This window comes from Rhea pennata, chromosome 1, assembly GCF_028389875.1.
Source record: "Rhea pennata isolate bPtePen1 chromosome 1, bPtePen1.pri, whole genome shotgun sequence".
NCBI lineage: Eukaryota > Metazoa > Chordata > Aves > Rheiformes > Rheidae > Rhea > Rhea pennata.
In genome coordinates, this window is record NC_084663.1 from 87,714,083 (window position 1) to 87,732,120 (window position 18,038).

At 37.6% G+C, this 18,038-nt stretch overlaps 1 protein-coding gene across 1 annotated transcript in view; it reads left to right on the forward strand.

Annotated features, from left to right (window-relative positions):
* The window catches only part of SPAG17 (sperm associated antigen 17), a 107,995-nt gene that overhangs the window by 82,717 nt on the left and 7,240 nt on the right, over positions 1–18,038 (forward strand). The window contains exons 35-45 of the mRNA XM_062594922.1: positions 12–139; positions 2,046–2,228; positions 4,942–5,055; positions 6,643–6,688; positions 7,775–7,877; positions 8,332–8,382; positions 10,924–11,026; positions 11,633–11,738; positions 12,995–13,084; positions 15,058–15,218; positions 15,688–15,857. Coding sequence (XP_062450906.1) covers positions 12–139; positions 2,046–2,228; positions 4,942–5,055; positions 6,643–6,688; positions 7,775–7,877; positions 8,332–8,382; positions 10,924–11,026; positions 11,633–11,738; positions 12,995–13,084; positions 15,058–15,218; positions 15,688–15,857 — 1,255 coding nt within the window. The remainder of the gene's footprint in view (positions 1–11; positions 140–2,045; positions 2,229–4,941; positions 5,056–6,642; positions 6,689–7,774; positions 7,878–8,331; positions 8,383–10,923; positions 11,027–11,632; positions 11,739–12,994; positions 13,085–15,057; positions 15,219–15,687; positions 15,858–18,038) is intronic.

An 18,038-nucleotide genomic window follows, 5' to 3' on the forward strand; every position in this document is an offset into this window, starting at 1 on the left:
CTTTGAAATAGGTGTTTTAAATATTACTATCCTCCGCCCTTTGGTTGAAGCCTCCTCCTGGATAATGAATAAAGAACCAGAAAGTATTATTCCTCCCAATCTTCAGTCAAGGAGCTGGGATACATTTTCTCCTTTTGAGGTATAATTGCTGCAAAACAGTCTTTTGCTGCTTAAGCTATAGGTATTTGTCACTGAGGAAGAAAGAACACCAAACAATGTGAGACTGCCACATTCAATTTGTTAAGCACACCAAGCAAGAGATAGTGAGAATTTCTCCCTCTCTCTGTTTCTCTCTCTCTCTCTCTCTCTCTCTCTCTCTCTCTCACACACACACACACACACACACACACACACACTCACATACTTGAATATACACACACATGCACATACCATCAGCTGAGACCCACTCTGGTTACCACTCTAGGAAGATGGCACGTTTAAGTACAGAGGAACATGACATTCCTTTCAACCAGTCTTAGTGTTGAGCTCAAGTGGCGGATCAGCTCCACCACCTAATAGTTCCACCTCAGGCTTCTACACCTTGTCAGATATCTGCATAACAATACTCCTATCCCAATCTCTAGCACCAGAGATCTTTATAGCAAAATTTCTACACAGGCTGCCCATCGGATCAGTCCATAATGTTACCATGATATATCTTTCCAGCAATTTCACATACTATTCTCCTGCCTGCTGTTGATCTATAGCCCATACCAACACTCACAATGTTTGGTTCTTCTTTGCATTGTCATATCAGGCACGGTTCATTATACACCGTTCCTGTTTGTCTTATACTCAGCTTTTGGTCAAGGTGAGGTCACAATACTCGTGTGTAAATGTCATTTAATGTTCATATTTATTATGTGTGTTTATCACATTATATGCTAATAGATCGTTAATCCATTAGAGGTCATGGTGCTTGATTAGTCCAATGTCCTTCTTAGTATTGGCTGTGTCCCTGTTAGTTTCCATTTGAGAATTTTCAAATCTCTTTGAAGCTGACTCAGTTCAATTCAAAACTTTCTAGTGAAGTAGATTAAGTTATTAATTCTAGGCTTCTAAATACAACACTGAAGCACAGAGTGTGGTGAATTAGCACAAGTTACATGAGTCTCACTGCACAGTTTGTTTTAGACAGACATGAGCTCACTTTCCTACAACCTGAAGATATGGGACATGATCAGATCGAATTCAAAAGCCTTATGATCGAGTTCAGAGAATTTATTAACTTGTGCTCACTGCTATGTTAATGTAAGCACAAGATGTTGGACCAGTTATCTTACATCTTGATAGTTTGGAAAGTTTCACTACAAAGATCACATAGACAAACCCCCAGTGAGCTGGTGTTTCTAGACTGGAAACAGAAATCGGACTCTTATGTCACAAATCTCATATCTTAGTTATGATTTCATCCTTATTCCTTAAAATCATGAACAAGGCATTATTCTTAGAAAATATGATTGAATTAATTGAGAGCCAATTATATTAACCTGATTTAACTAAATAAACGCAGGGCATGCAGGATGGAGTTCACTCAAAATGCAGTCACCTTAGGTTCTTTTATACTCAGTGAGGTGATATAGCAATTTTAGGGGGAGTTTATCTTGCCAGGTGAAGAGATTTTAGGATGGATAAATTGTGCCTGAGATCCTGCTTACTATATTGTCTAGCTCTACACTGCTATAAAGAGAACATGTACTTATCAGCGGAGACATGAAGCCTATCAGTTTGTTCACTATCCACTGGTTGATGTTTCCAGTTGCATTTTGTACATGCACGTATAACCAACAACCTGGAATCTAAACACATCTCTCAATATTTGGATTAAAATTTTACATGCCAGGGGTCATCTATGTTTTCTAGAATAACTACAGTGTAAGAGCATTCGGTATAAAGTTCCTTGATTCCAGAACGCAGTGAGCTGTTTTTCACTCAGAATGCAGTTCATATTTTGTCAACTGGATGTAGATACATAGATAGCTTTCTGACAAGTCAATAATATAAGTAGCCTCTTGCTGTTTTTGCTTGGTCTTGTTTATGTTCAGAGGAAGGTCACAGATCCCCCAGTCAGAACACATATTTGGAAGGGTCTCTGCATTGGATCTGAAGAGCGGGCCTGCTTGTCAGTACCTGTGCGAAAATGTCCTAATAAACTCCAAATCCGTCAGCTATTCCAGTATGAGCCGCTCGGTGATGAACTAAGAGAAAAGCTGCAGCTTTCTCTCAAGGTAGTACAATCACAGTTACTTCATTCTTCCAGTGAACGATAGATAACAGACAAATTGTGTGGTATGAATTTGTAATATATGCTTGAGACAAGAGCTCTAATGCTTTTGAAGAACAATCACCGTTTCGTACTAGACAGGTGCTCTAAGAAAAATGTATTTCTGAAGCAGCTCAACTCTTTTCCTCCAGTCCATTCTGGAACATGTTTTTTGTGCAAGTACATCACATACAATCAAGTACCCATCACAGATAGTACACTAAAAAATAGTTCCCTTTTTGTCAATACTAATACCTATTACTCTTACTTTGCTTAGGGTTTGCTTTTCTAACCAAAGCTTTAGAAAGTTAACTCTGTAAAGCCTTACAAGAATTTCTAACCCAGCATAATTCTACAGTTTACTTCAGTGACCAGGTCACTGAGACACACTGTAGTCTTTGTTTTGTATCGAGTACATAGATCAGTACAGTACATTTCCAGGTTCTGCAGAGATGTATCTCCCAAATGATGGCTTGTCAGGTTCAGTATGTCTGATTTTACGTGTATTAAGTGTATCCTCACTCTACAAATGAACAACAAAGCATTGATAAAAATGCCAACAGGAAAATACAGGTTTCTTCAAAGTAAAGAAGCTCAAACAGAATTTACTTTATCTCAGTTTCTGATGTGATTGTTTTTATTAGAGCTCTTAAAACTGGATTCTGGAGCAGCAGGCATTTCTGCAATGCACAAAACTTTCAAGTGCATGACATTTTGAAGAACAATCTGCAGTTCAGCAGCATCAGTCAATATTCCACAGAGAAGACAGGGATGTTTGTTAAATAGTCGCTAAATTAGGGGAAAGGAAAAAAACGAGACAGTAGTATGTAGCTTCTTCTCTATTTCATATTTCTATGTATTTCAGTTTCAGAAATAAAATGAGAAGTTCAGAATGCTGTAGGTAGAGCTGAGATTTGAATGCATAAGATAGCTTCCCTAGCTTCCACCCTGTGTCAACAGCCTCCTCCTTTACTTCTTGGTTGTGGTATAAAACATTGATTTATTTAATTCACACTGTGAAAATGTTCTTAGAACAGATTTTAGAGTTAAAAGCTCATTATTATCTACCAATTAGGGAATAACAAAATACATATGCTCTATAATTTAGTTATTTAATGTCTATTTTGATGATGACATTGCAGACTGATAAATTTGAAAGCTAATAGCATGTGACATCTGAGCAAGAAACAGTATGTTGTAACTGGTTAGATTTTTTTTTTTCACATCACATTTCGAAGAAGGTCTATTTGCGGTAGAAAAACATTGACAACTTTTCAGCGCTGGCATGGTTTGGAACATACAGGTCTATCAGAATTCAATTTTACCCTTTTACAGTCTAGAGATATATAAAAGCAATTCTTCAATTTACATACTGATCTTTCAAGAGCAATACTCATTTAAAAAAAGTGTCATATCAAATCCCAAGTTAAGTCTCTCCATTTACCCGATCTGTAGTTGACTGTTAGAGAAAGATGAACACCTTTTGTTACATTTGCAAGGAAGAATTGCAGTTATTGGCGTATAGGACACATTTGTAAGAATTACATTAATCTTTTTTTTTCAAGAAACAGCTATCTTAAATTTTAAGCTAAGCACTCAGTTTGTTAAATCAAGATCTAAAGAAAAGAGCATTCTTCCTTTTTTTCATCTCCTTTAAAATTTAAGGATATGAAGGAATGAAAAAGAACTGCAACTGGATCACTTATGTGAACCTTGTCTGTACATAAAGCTCTGCATTGCATATACCTGTCTAGTAGGGTGAGGCTCTACAGAGGATATACATCTCTCCGTATGCGGCCCTTTTTTTCTGTCTGAATTTCTGAAGCACAGTGGAGTATGGAAAAATGAAAAGTGTCCTTTTCTTCAGCATTCAGTGTGGTTCTGGCAAAGTAAACTTCTGTCTAAAAATGGAGCTTCAAACTCTTTTTCGAACTTAATTTTTCAACTTCAATGTTGTAAATTTCCTTTTCCCTAATAGGGGATCAAGTGGGGAGACACAGATCACAACCAGTATATCTTAGAACACCTTTTATTAATTAAGCCAGTATTTGATACTAATAATAGAATCAAATTGTTACTATTAATAACAGCTTGCAGTCAAAACATTCCATTATTCTCCCACACAGTTTACTCACACACTTGCACACTCACACATGCTTACCTGGTTGGTGCAAGAGTTCAGAGGCCAACCTTAACTGCAGACTCAGAAGCAGGGGGTCATTGGTGTTCCAGAGGCTTCTTGGGAGCTGCACTAGAGCAGCCACCACCCTCTTGGGCATGGTCTGAGTTGCCCAACTCATTGTGGATGCTGATGTGTGCTAGTGGCCTGGTAGAGATTCAGCAGACTCTTAGTATCCTCAGTTCATCAACTGCTGCAGATTCAACAGGATGGCTAGTCCTCAGAGCTGAATAGTCTATGGCAAACTTTCACATGCGACTTTCTTAGCATATACTTCTTTCTTTAACCTGTTGGTTTTTTGTAACTATTTCTGCAGCTGAACCTTTAGATACCCTTATAACCCATTCACGCAAATTCACACAAAAGAGGCCCTTATGACTTTGAAAATACGCAGATCTGATACTACCACAAACTCTTTGCTCTATGTATATGTCCATTAAGTTTGCCTCTGCAAATATCTGCATCTTTCCTGTTCTTTCTCCATTCATTGCTACACCAGGAATACATAGACATCATTTTGAAGCAGGAAAATGAGCTGCAAGAGATGAATGTAAAAGAACCAAGAACAGAAGAGGAAAAGGAGAATGCTGCAGATCTGCTCAAACTGGTCATGGTGAGAAAAAAACAATTTTTAACTGCATTCTTCTAGAATGAATAAAACAGACACTGTATCTTATGTGAAGAGTGATCAGTTTACTCTATTTCAGTTCTTTAAAACATTTGTTTCCTAAACCTTCCTTTACATTTGGTTGCCTTGCATTATGTAAATTCACACTCTAGATTTTTACTAGTTATTGATTTTTTTTTGTCTTGTATAGGAAACACTTTTATTCCTTTATAAACAAATAACAAGTATATAGTGAATTCAAACATGCTTTAATTAGAATTTTGGCATTTGAAAAATAAGATCTAGTCCTTTTAAATTAATTATTCACTACCAAGTGATCTATCCACCTTTCAAAAGTGAGTGTACTGTAGCAAACAAACATCATCCTAGGCTTAGAGTCTACCTATTCATCTTTTCTCAGCATAAAGATGTTTAACACAAGGGCTTTCCAGTCATTAATGCTGTTAATTTCCTTTTCCTAGTTGTCTAGATAGATCTATAACTTTATTTTTTTTTCCTTTCAAGATTAGAATGTAATTCTAGAATTTGCCTTTGAACTTTTTAGCCAAGCTAGCATTTTCATTCACTGACTCAAACTAAAGCATTTTTTTAATATTAAAAGTTTTCAATTTTTCTCAGTGCTTTCAAGTCACGTACAGGTTTTAAAAAGAGGGAAGAGAGTGGAAAAAAAATATCTAACAAAACAGCAGCAAGGAACTCACAGCCCTTCTGGAAAGAGGAACCCTGTGAAGTAATCTATCAGTGGCTTTGTCTACCTTTGTCCTCTAGGCAGACACTTCATTGCTTTGATGAAATCCAAGTGCTGAATCTCACATGCTGCTTACTTCCATCGAACTTGCCTAGTGACTAATTATTGTTGGTTGTCATAGCTACCTTGAGCACATTTCCAGGTACAGATTTCACATTAGACAACTTCCTGAGCAGTAGAGTCCTGCTGTGGATCTTCCATGACACTGGAATTGGTTTCGCGCTCTTCCCAAGCCTCTACTGTTCCCTAGCTCAGCTACACCCACAGACTGCCTAGTCACAGGGACTCTGGTTTCTGGTTATCTGCTTCAGAGACATCATGACAATAAAGCAAGGAAAATACAGCTTAGTGAAAGTCTCTCTGACCCTTCAGACACTTTATTGTAAACAAACCACAAGAGAGCTCCTTAGTAACGAAACCTACATGTTCCTGAACACATTTCTCATGTGCCTCCTTCTCATGCCCATGAATTTCCATTTGGTTCAAAACCTTTGTGGAAGAATTTGTTCTTCAAAATCTTCTGCCTGAGATTATGAGATAGCTGTGTTGATTTAAAAAGCAACAAACAGTTAAAATACAAAGTCATCTGTGAAGGAAGTGATCAAGAAGGAAACAAATATATGTTTAGACCAGGGAATTTCTACCTCATTTCTATTTTTTGCAGTTCATGCTTTGTCACACACTGAAATTCCCCTACTCTTGTAGTCACATTTTCGAGTAAAAAAGGAGCACTTGTTTAAGATATAAGTAAGTCTTTTGAAGAGGATGCTGGTTTTGCGAGGTCTCTTTCTCACATAGTCATGATTATTTTGTCTTCATTGCAGTCCTTCCCTAACTTGGAGAAGTCATCCAAAGATCTCAGCACCAAAGGTAATAGCAATTGAAGAAATATTTTTTAAAATTGTAAAATACTATATACTATATAGTAAATTGTAAAGCACTGCAATAATCTTTTTGAAGAAGGAACATAAATGTGAGTTGATCTGTGTGATAAGTACATGACTGTCTCTTCTGTTCCTGATACTTTTCTTACGTAAGTAATATGTCCATTCTATAAAATGTTGTAAATTAAAAACTGTCAACCAACTTATGAGAAAGAGGTGTCACTCAATTATGTAAATATTTCAGAATTGCACTACAGAACTTGAATGGTAAGTACCACATATCTTCAGAAAACAGGTGTTCCAAAAATGGCCGCATCAGGAGCTGAAAGGGAATAAATGGCATGATTTTCATAGGTGATTGGAATTTGTTAGCATCAATGATACAGTGCCTCTAAAAACCACTTACTTAATTGCCCATTTTAGGCATGTGTATTTGTCATTTTGACCCACGTTTCCAGATGTGTAGAGTCTTATCAGGTATGACAACTATGGACACAGTTCTGTGTGGTTAGATTTATACATATATCAACATGTAAGGGAAGTTTTTCAAAGGGACTGGATAGCTCCTGGTCAGCAGTTTTTCCTATTCACCAGTATTTGATTTGTTTCCTAAAAGAACAAAAAGATATTTCAGGTAATATGGGGTAGGGATATATATTTAATCTGCTTCTGGGGGTTTTCTCCTATTTAATTGAATTAATTTCCTATCTGTTGATGATCTACATTTTATTTTGGAATGCCTTTTCTGCCTCTTACCTCACAGTAATAAAGAGTGTGTAATTGGCCTTTCTTACAGTGGGGCTGATTGTCCTTAAACCAGGGAAGAGTCCAGTTCTCTCTTTCTTTGGCTCCGCAGTACTATCCTGCCAATAAATCTTTAATTTGATTGAAAATACAGATACCAAATTAATAAGGACTATTTATATCTTTAGCAATTTTAAACTCTAGCTTTTAATCAAGTAACAGAAAAATGCGTTAAAAATATATCCTTCTGCTTTTATTATTCTTAACACTTACCAGTGCCTAACTGAACATGCATATTCGGTATTAATCATCTGCCTTTACCTTACAGTACACATAGATGAGTTATATGAACAGGCAGTGGCTTCTCAGTTCCAGTGTCCCACAGGGAAGACAATCTCTAAGAAACCAAAGGACCACTGGGAGACGTTCAGGTAGGACAGTCCAATGAGAACAGATGTAAATGGAAATAATGCAGAGGATGGAAATAAGCACATGAAAGAGGCAACGTACTTTGCTGACTGTCATTAAGAACAAGGACATGTATCTCTAGATACATTTCACAATATTTTCCTAGTTTTCCCTATAACTACTTTGCATTTCTGTGCCTCTCTTTCCTTATATCAAAGGTACTTTAAAGTTTGTTGGAAAAAGAGTTTCAGAGGGTTTTTTTTTTGTTTGAACAATATGATAAAAATACAGATGTGCATGAATAGTTTTGCTGCAAAATACATGAGTCCAAGTCAGAAGTCATTAAAGATATATTAATATAACATACTTTCATAAGTATTTTTTGTTCCGGGGTTATCTTGTAAATATTTTGGGGATTACAAAATATTATGCTACTTTTCTCATTTTCATTGCTTTTTTCCTTTACTACTCATTCAGCACAGGACGAACAATAGTGTCTAAGTGGCAGAGCAGACTAGAAGAACACAGGTACAGTATTAGTGTGACATAAAGTTAATTCTTTTAAGAGCCAATTCAGTTCTGGAACAACTGCTGGAAGACTCCTATTGCTAACGTTAGGTCTTGGGTAGCGTTCTTCTAGTTCACTTGCAAATAATGGGGTGTTCTCTGCAATAGAAACACTGAATGACTGGTTTAACTCGTATTTTGTCAAAACTTAGGAAGGTAGTTATAAATTCTGCTAATTAAAACAAGGCTGATGTCAGAAATCCTGTGCTGTTTTCTGGCTGTGCCAGCAATGTGGAAAATAATACATTAATATTTTCAAACGTTGATGCTTCAGGTTGAGAATCTGGTATTCTAAGTATCCCGGCTGAATTTTTAGCATGAGCAGTCTAAATAGGACCCTAAACATATATGTCAGTCATGTGATGATGATAAGATGCATAAAATTGCCTGGATCGGGCATTAAGTGCTGGGGCTGGGCCACACTTAGAAAAATTCATTGTGGATTTCATTAAGCAGTGCAGAACACACTAACAGTTTTCATCTTGGAAAAGAAGCTGCATTGCCCAAGAGCTTATAAGGAGCAGGAAAAGCATTTTAGAAGGTAGAGAATGTGGACAGCTGGTAAAAACATCTTCAAGCATGTCTGTGAGGTCCATCTTAAATCAGTGGCTTATTGAAACAAGGTCTATTTTGCCATGTTTGAATGTTCTGCTTTGGAAATTGCCTATATCTCAATTTTCTGTTTGTAAAATATTTCTCTCTCATTGAACTTCCGAGGCATGTTCTAAAAGCTTCAGATTATAAATGTTTTTACAGAAGGAAGTGTGTGAATGTATGTATATATATTATAGTATGTATATAAAAATATAAAAATCTTTGTAGCAGTGATGGTTTTATTTAAAGCAGAACCTCAGCTTTAATTTTAGCCTCCTTTATTTTACTTTCTCTCAAGTTTTTCAAAAAATGTTCTTTATCTCTCTCTGATGAATGGTAAAGCTATTTGACAAGTTTGAGAAAATATATAAAGAAAAGGTATTTGAAATGGCACATGTCACTAAAAATGTACATTTCACAATCTGTCAATCCGACAGGGGACAGGTGCCGCACAAAAACTTAAATTAAGCATTATACTTTCAAACCATTGTCATTTTCAGCTCTAGAGGGAAGGGGCTTGTGAATCTGACATAATGGTGAATGGCTTGGTTTGCGCAAACGTGACTGTTTAAAGAATTTAAAAAATTGTATTTAAGTGATATTGATAGAAAACCTAATACATGAACAAGAATTAACAAAGAGAAAGATCAGTTATATCCATGAATTCACAATTAACTTAAATAATTATATTCAAAGTTATGTAGGTCATTTGCTATTTGTCAGAATATATAGAATAACTGGAAATGGTGATGAACTAATATTACAGTTGGAAACTTTTGCTTTTTCTTTCTTATTTTTGTGAAGGTTAAATAGCAATTGAAAGCTAAGTTGTTTTCTATAGTACCAGAACTACTCTTTAGTTACGTTATAACAGATTTGCATGGGAAAAAAAAAGACTTTTAGATATATAATTTCTGTATTATATTTTTATAAAGCATTTTACATTGTTTTGCATATTACATAAAGAATAACTTTAAATATATATCTGAGTACACACCATCCAAGAACACAGTGTGCAATCCTGACTCTGAAGTCAGTGTCAAAACTCTATGATCAAAAGAGTGAGGCATTCATTGCTCTTGATCCTGCAAGTCAATGAAACTATAATATTATTATAATATTGGTCTAAATCAAGCTGAAACCATAACCAGTCTTTCCCAGTTTGAACAAGGGTTATGAGAGCACTCTGGTGAATCTTATCTCCAGGAATTTGAACAGATTTCTGGATACCCACAGAGCCAGCAACTTTGTCTGTGAAAAAAATAGGGAATTTAGATTCACTTTGTATTAAAATTTTTAGAAGTCATAGTGCATCTAAAATAGTGATTCTCAGATTTAGAAGCTTGTTTGAAGGTTGGAGAGACACTGTTGGCAGTCTCAGACACATTCAGCAAGATCTAAAGAGCCAGAGTTTTGAGGACGAGCTCTCTATAGCAGCCAGTCCACAGTTTGTATGCATTTGGATCAGATCCTCCATAATCAGCATCTGAAGAGGTGTCTGTCTCTGCATGCCAGGCCAGCCTGTTTTTAATCTGCCTGTTACTTTTTTCTTACTCTTTTCCACCTCTTTCTCAGGTACAAGGCTTTATACTTCTTGTGGTGAGCCTCGAGACTCTAGCAGCTGAAGACAAGACTATGTATACAAATTTCAACTTGCTACCCAAACCTCATAACATAGGAGCTAGCAGATGGTCCTTTCTCTCCTTTGCCTTCTCACATTAGTAGCACTGAGAAAAATTCCAATTATAAGAATATAATTCAATATGGTTAGCCAGAAAAAAAGTGCAACTTGCCTTTATCACTTACATCCCTTGTTGTTTCAGACATAATACTGGAAAACAGGTTGAATTTAGTTATAATGGGTTTTTTTCTTTCTTCTCCATACCAACAATGGCAAAATTTTCTTAGGAAGGAACTTGATGAAGGAAAGAAATGCTTAATAGCACTAAGAAACAAAATACTTCCTCCATATTTTGAATCGGAATTTGGCAAGGAATTTCTTCTGAAAAAGGTAATGGAGCTCAAAATTGGATGAGTTTGTGTTAGTTCAGGTAATTTCTCTCATAATGCCAGAAAGCTAGTTGTGGACTTACATTTCAACCTCAATTTGTTATCTCAAGAAACCATTACAGAGGACAACTGTGATGGAGTAAACACTAGAAATTATATGCCTTTATGAAAGAAAATATATCTCAGAGAGGGTATACGTTTACTGAGGTCAGACTCTCTAGATTCCTTTTGTAAACTCTGGAGAGACTCTGATTCAGAGCAGAAGCTGAACCTTGGGTGTTTTAACCCACGGGTGGAAAACCTCTCTGTTAACTAGAGAGGGAATCCAGAAGGCTAACCCTCCTGCATTAAAGTTGGCCTTGGGAACATTCCTGTAATCAGGCCTCCCAGCCTGATCAATGCTGTGAATGTCTAAAGCATACTAAAAAATGTACTGAGTAATCTGAGGAATGCTTATGTATATCAGTTTTATTGTTACCACTTTGGTTTTGCCTGTTTGTTTACTTTGCACCCTCTTTTGAATGTGTGTGTTTGCTCATTGCCATTTTCAGTGGCAGTATACATGTCTGCTTGGGAGACCTAAGCCCTGTTTCTTATTTTTCTTTAGTTTCCTGATGTGGAAGCACTTTCTAAGGAACTTCCTCCAGTTCCAAAAAAAGAAAGTGGTTATCTGCCTTTACAGGTGATCAAAAACCCCGTAAGAGGTAATTTGAGCTCTAATGTCTGGTTACTTCAGTATTGTCTTCATTGTTTTTTTCAGTTGTCTCATTTCATATTGCAGTAAAATTAAGATTAAATTATCTGACACTATGTATTCCCAAGCATATTTTGACACATGAGCTTCTTGGACCACACTGGCTACATCTATTCTGATAAATAAAACATACCCGGTGGCATGGAATAGGCTGTGCCTGTGCTGGCAAATCCAGTTCCCAGCACAGAGTGGCCTTATCCCTGGCCCAAGACCCTGTACCTCACAGTGTCTGTGGACAGACTGCTGGTTGGCACAGGTCAGCATTATGCCAGTGTTCTAACAATTTAACAGTATAAATTATGGTGTTTCAGTGCCTGGGAATGTTCCTATTTAATTCACTAATATAGATGTGTTCTATGAGACTTCTATGTTTAGTGTGTTAAAGGAATCTTTCTTTGTATATTTGACTGAATGAGGAAGAATCATAGATTTTGGATACAAAGCCAAAGAATTAGGTTATGAATGAGGAGGTAAATGGATGCAAAATGCTCAAGAGTAAACAACGGCCTGGGGTGGATGAGGAGACCACATTTGGAAAAAGAGTATGATCTGTATAGAGGACAACTGGGAGATGGAAACAAATTTGAAATGAAATGGTAAGGGAGCAGCTGGGGGAATGTGGTAGAAGGGAAATAGAATAGGAAGCATGCAGGGTGAGGACAGTTTGGAGGATTGATGGGGGAGAAAGCAGTGAGTGGATAAGGTTAAGCAGTGAAAGTGTGAACCATCTGAGGTTTGAGCCTTAAAGCACTGAGAGAAATACTTCAGTTCTATTTGGAAAACATCTCTGACAAGTTATTGAAATGACAGAGCGAGATGAAAAGTATCCTGCTACACACAGCAAAAAATCATATTAAGAAAGCACTCCTCCATAGGGTTCTATCAACCCTTGCTTATTCGCATATTTCCTCATTTCACGGTCACCAGGAGGTCTAAGTTGGATTGCCTGTTAGACCTTTTGGGCTCACTTCTCAGTTCACCGAAGAACAAGAAATGAATTATCATGAAATATAGTATGCATTTTGGATCCCTGTTGCCAAGTGAAGCAAAATGACACATGCAGAATTTGACAGTAGTCTTTGGTGATTACGCAGAGAGCTTTCAAAGGTTGTCTAAAATGAAGTGAGAAATACTCTGGGATTTTTTCATATGCTTATGAAAACAATGATGATCATGACAAACACTTGTCAATGTATACCATTGTTTTTCCTTTAGCATCTGAATATCTCAATACCATGAGTGATTCCTCACCTTCACCTGGTTTTCTGCTACAGATTGATTCACACCAAAGTGAAGCTCCCAGCAGTCATTCCACAACAGGTAAAGTTGCCTTCCAGAATGTAGTTTGAGGCAGGTTAATTTCTATTTTCTTAAAACTTGGCAAAATATCTACAATAGAAATTTAAACCCAATTATTCTGTTCAGCGGTCTGGAATGGTGGGAGAGTCTCTTTTCACCCTAGCAGACTGTTATAACATCAGGATCATAGAATTGGAGACAAAGCCTAAGAAATAATTCCTCTGCTAAAAATTTGCACAAGCTGTTTTTTCCTACTCATTAAGGCTGGTAACACAAGACTACAGAAAAGGAGTTTGTTGTGCTTAAATGGTCTTTGCCATTTAAATGTCCCAAATCAGTTTTGCTTTCCTTGCTGCATCTACTGTTGTTCTCTCTGTTCACTGGTCTGCTTGTGGTGACAATCTTGGATGATCACCACTGGACAGTCACCAGCCCGCTTTAATTAGACCCAACCTTTGCCTTCCACATAATGCCACACCAGCTGAATCTTGGCAGTGCACACTTGCAAAACTTATCTGTGCATCTCACAGTAACAGCTTCCCTTTCCCACTTCTTTTCCATCGCACTACTCACTAGCATCCTTTCTTAATAGTAAGTGTCTGCAAAAACAGCAGCATTACGACCTCCTAAGTTTCCCCTGCTATTTATGCATACTCACTAGACCTCAGAGCAGACACACTAACTTGTACTTCCAGAGCCACAAGGTAGGTAGCAAAAGGAAAAAGCAGTTTGTGTGTGTCTGTGGGGGTGTGAGAGAGAGATTTTAAAACTACATAAACTTCTAATGTCAAAGCATAAAGATTGCTTACCTTTAGGCAAAACAACAAATGCTAATATATTTTCTCCACTACATCCATGCTCAGCATTTTTATAAGCCCTGGGCCATTTATTACCAGATGAGAGGCCCTTCTTCTTCTACAGCCTACAGTTCTGTTGTTTGGAAATAAGTGCTTATTGAGAGAAGGAATCTAGAGAAGAACCTACTCAGATTATATTTCTGCCTCCTCAGAACAACTAACTGACCAGATACACAGCGCCAGCTAGGCAGTACTTGCACTTGGCTGCCTACAGACCAAACTGAAAAAAAAATCAGTACAAAATATTTGCAAAATATTGATCTAGAGATTGACCCTTAGTGAGAAGACAGCCATCATTGTTGTCATGCGTTTTTCCTTAAGAAGTTACCAGACTTTACAGCTTTTACAGTAAGCTATATGTGTCTTAAGCTGCCCAGCAAAGGAAGTTTAGATCTGATTCTTCAAAACAGCAGTTAAATAGTGTAGTAACTAGGTACTCTGGTAATCCTTATGCTCAGTCTACGAACATTATACTGTGGGGCATAGATAAGAGATAACAAGGTAGCTAAGACTGTTTTAGCTCCAAAATCAGAAGCATGCAGACTCATTCATACGTTGTTGCTCTCAAGTCAGTAAATCCTACTCAGAAACAGTGTCTATGAATTGATTACAGCCTTGTGCTGACACAGCTCTCCTGCTTTGGGGCCTGGGCAAGAATTTTTTACTCTATCGATGTACAAGTCTGGCTTGACCAACCAGGCCATTTCTGTACCACTGACCACTGTGCAGTGTAGACAATGCGTCTGGAATAGTAATGATGTTCTCAGTTTTGATTTTAGTGCTTGGAGGTTTTTTTAATCACTTGTGTAGGATTTTATACCTTCATTGTTGGCATTCACTGTGATGTCTTCAACTAATTAGCTTTACTAATTATAGTAAACCTTTATTTATTAATTCAATTTTGATTACTTGTTAGTGTTAGAGGTGTCTAAAAATGATCCTCTTTTTCCTCTAAATTGTTTGGTTGCATAAAAATGAGACCCATCCTACTCTTCTTGTGCTAATCAAATTGTTTTAGTAAATGAAAGTAAGTTTTATTTGAAGAAGAACTTCAAGATTGGGCTGGCTTTGATATTTGATTTTTTCATGCTTTTGGAAATCTTTTTTTTTTCTTTTTTGCAGCAGCAGCCTACTTGAACAAGGCTTCAAGATCACATCAGACACTCTTTCGACCTAAAATTCAGAGTCTGCTGGTGAATGCTGCAAGGCAGCCAAGAAAAGAAAAAGTAGAATTACCACCATGTCTCCAGGGGAGCAAACCAGACTCCATACCAAATAAAAAAGTAAAATAACAACTTTTTAGTTAATATCCTCTCAGTCATCTCTTTTGCAGAGATGCTGGACAGTCCTTCACTCTGCATTTACATTGGAAAGCATTTTGAATCTGTTTAGTGAAGAATAACACTTGCAATTTATGTATAAAATGATTGGTTCTTGTATGCTGAAAACAGAGTTCTGTACCAGGCACCCACATGAAAGCCCTGATTTCCAGAAGAGAGTACATCCTCATCCCCCTGAAACACCTGAGCGGCTCAGTATGTCCAAAACTCAGGCTAGTATAAATTGACAGACAATAGCAAAAGTAGTTAGCTTTGCCTCTTCATTTTTTTTACTCAAATTAGTGTGTCTTTTTGTAATAGCTTCAGGATGAGTAGAGTCAAATATAGGAAAAGTAACAAGTATTATCTGTGTACTGCTTATTCAGAACCTGACTTAAGCCACCAACGTCATTGTCTAATTTTATTTGCAAAGGTAGATGATCCTGTTGGGGGAAAAGTCAACACATCTTCTCTTGCAACAGTGAAACAGCATCTTAGTACGTTCCAGCTCATTCCACCTAATGTGACATTTGGCGTACTGAAGGAAGGCTGCACCTACACCACCACTGTGATCATGAAGAATGTTGGAGTGAACTTCTCAAGGTTGGTTCAGATTCTCAGGAACTTGTTTTTCAACTGTCCAAATATGTATTGCTTGTTAATTATCAACCTTCTGATCTGACTAATAAGAGATAACAAATGGTATTTTTTTATCCAGAATCATTTGATATTAATAGACTAGATTCAGATAAGATGATATTAGAAATACTTATCATTTTTTGCATATTAATATTATTAATTTTACATATTAACAGTGTTAGGAAGATGGAAAGTAGTAAGGAACAGTAGGTCTCATATGCATAGTCCTGGCCTATAGTAGGTGTCTTACCAGTTGTTTTTGAAGTTCTCAGGTTCAGGAACTGAACTCTTTCATGGTAACTGATACTACGTTTGGTTTTGGGGAATGCTGCTGGGTGCTCCAAGTCTGGCAGTCTAAGCCAGGGCAGCTGCAGTCAGATAGCCACATGGCTTTGGCTGCATTGAGAAACAGTTTCAGTGATGAAACTGGGAGCAGGCCAGGACAAGGCTGAAATAAAGCATTTACTTGTAAACATATTTCCCTTACTCAGTGTCATGCCCTACCAGTGGGTGATAGCTCTGCACTGTGTTCCAGTATAGTGAGGACAGGGCCATTTTAGATCTGCAGTTCAGTAAGTTGTCTCTTGAATTGCATGACAAAGTGCAGGAAATTATTGGTGGATCTTAGCTGGATTTTAGAGATCACACAAATAGAGTAAAAGAAAGATGCTTATGACTGCTCTTTTTTCTGTGCTGAAGTTTCCCATTTGAGTGACTGCATATATGTTCATTCACTAGGTACTTCTGCACCAGCACTGTTTCAGTGTTTTTATTAAATTCAGCAGTATCTAGGCAGGTGTGGTTATAACCCTTGTCTTCATATGTGTAACAGCATGCATTTGTCTTAGCTTTGCTATGTGTATTTTGATTTTTAGCTTACAGGAAAGCCAGCAGCAATGGTCTTTGAGTTCTTATGGTTCTGGGGCTTCCATCTAAAGTTTGTCACTTCAAAATGGCTTCATCTGAATAGCTGCAATCTCACCAACTGGTTTCAAGAATTGCAGTTTCAAGACTGGTGCAAGAAAACTTGGTGGCAGGTTTTCATTTCAGATGACTGCAGCTGACATTTTTATTACAAAAGAAAGGGTCAATAGCCCCAAAGACCAAAAAAAAAAAAAAAAAAAAAAGAAAAAAAAGAAAATCCTTTCTAAATTCTTGAGCTCCAAGCAAGCTATGCTAGCTGAAATTTGAATTTTTCCAGTATCATCAGCCTCTCTCTCCCACTTAGCCTCAATTACCTCCTGCAACTGAGAGCTTCTTAGCTCTAAACAGCCACTTTCAGTTAACTGCTAAATAAACTATCATCTCAGCCATTTGTCCTGATGGACAGTTGCACACTATTCTCCTAGAAACTTTGAAGTAGGCCACACTTGGACTATTCCAGTTTCTCCTGCTAAACCCACAGATCACAGGAGAGAGAGCCTAACTGAAAGCATGGAAATAAATGTCCTGCTGTCATGTTGGTCTAGGGCCTTCAACAAATGGTTCCTCCTCTTAGCACTGGTGACAACAGCTCTTAGCTTTCTGGTTGCATTAGCACTGGTTAAGGAAACCAGTAAGAGCATTGAACATTCTTGAGAGCACAGGTAGTAGAAGCAGTGAACAGACACAGCAGTTTGCATAGCAGTTCATACAGAAGGGCGCAAGAAGGCACTTCGCTTCCAGTCCTAGTAGTGTACACGTCCTCAAATATGGTCATGACACGCCACAGAGTACCTTTCCTAGTACCTGTTGGAGTTGCTGCATCAGCTGTAGCAGAGGCTTGGACCAAGATATAGACCATCTGACAGCAGGTGCCACTCTACAGGACTCAGGCTGCAGCGAGTGCTTGTGGCCTCTCTGTGAGGCCTGGGCTGACAGTCAGCTCTGCTGCAGAAGGTGTCTTGTTGATGAGTTGCGTCATCAGGTAAAGCTGTTATGGGAGGAAGGCAGTAGGCTGTATAGCATCCAAGATGAGCAAGAGATAAGACAGGGTATTCTCAGAGACCATACAGCTCCAGGAGTCCCAACCCGCCCCCACCCACACACACACAGACAGCAGTGGAGTTACCAGAGGGCTCTGTACCATGTGAAATAAATAGTATGTGGTAACACTGTAGAAGAAGACTGGAAACTCACCACTTCTTCTCATAGGAGAAAAAAAGG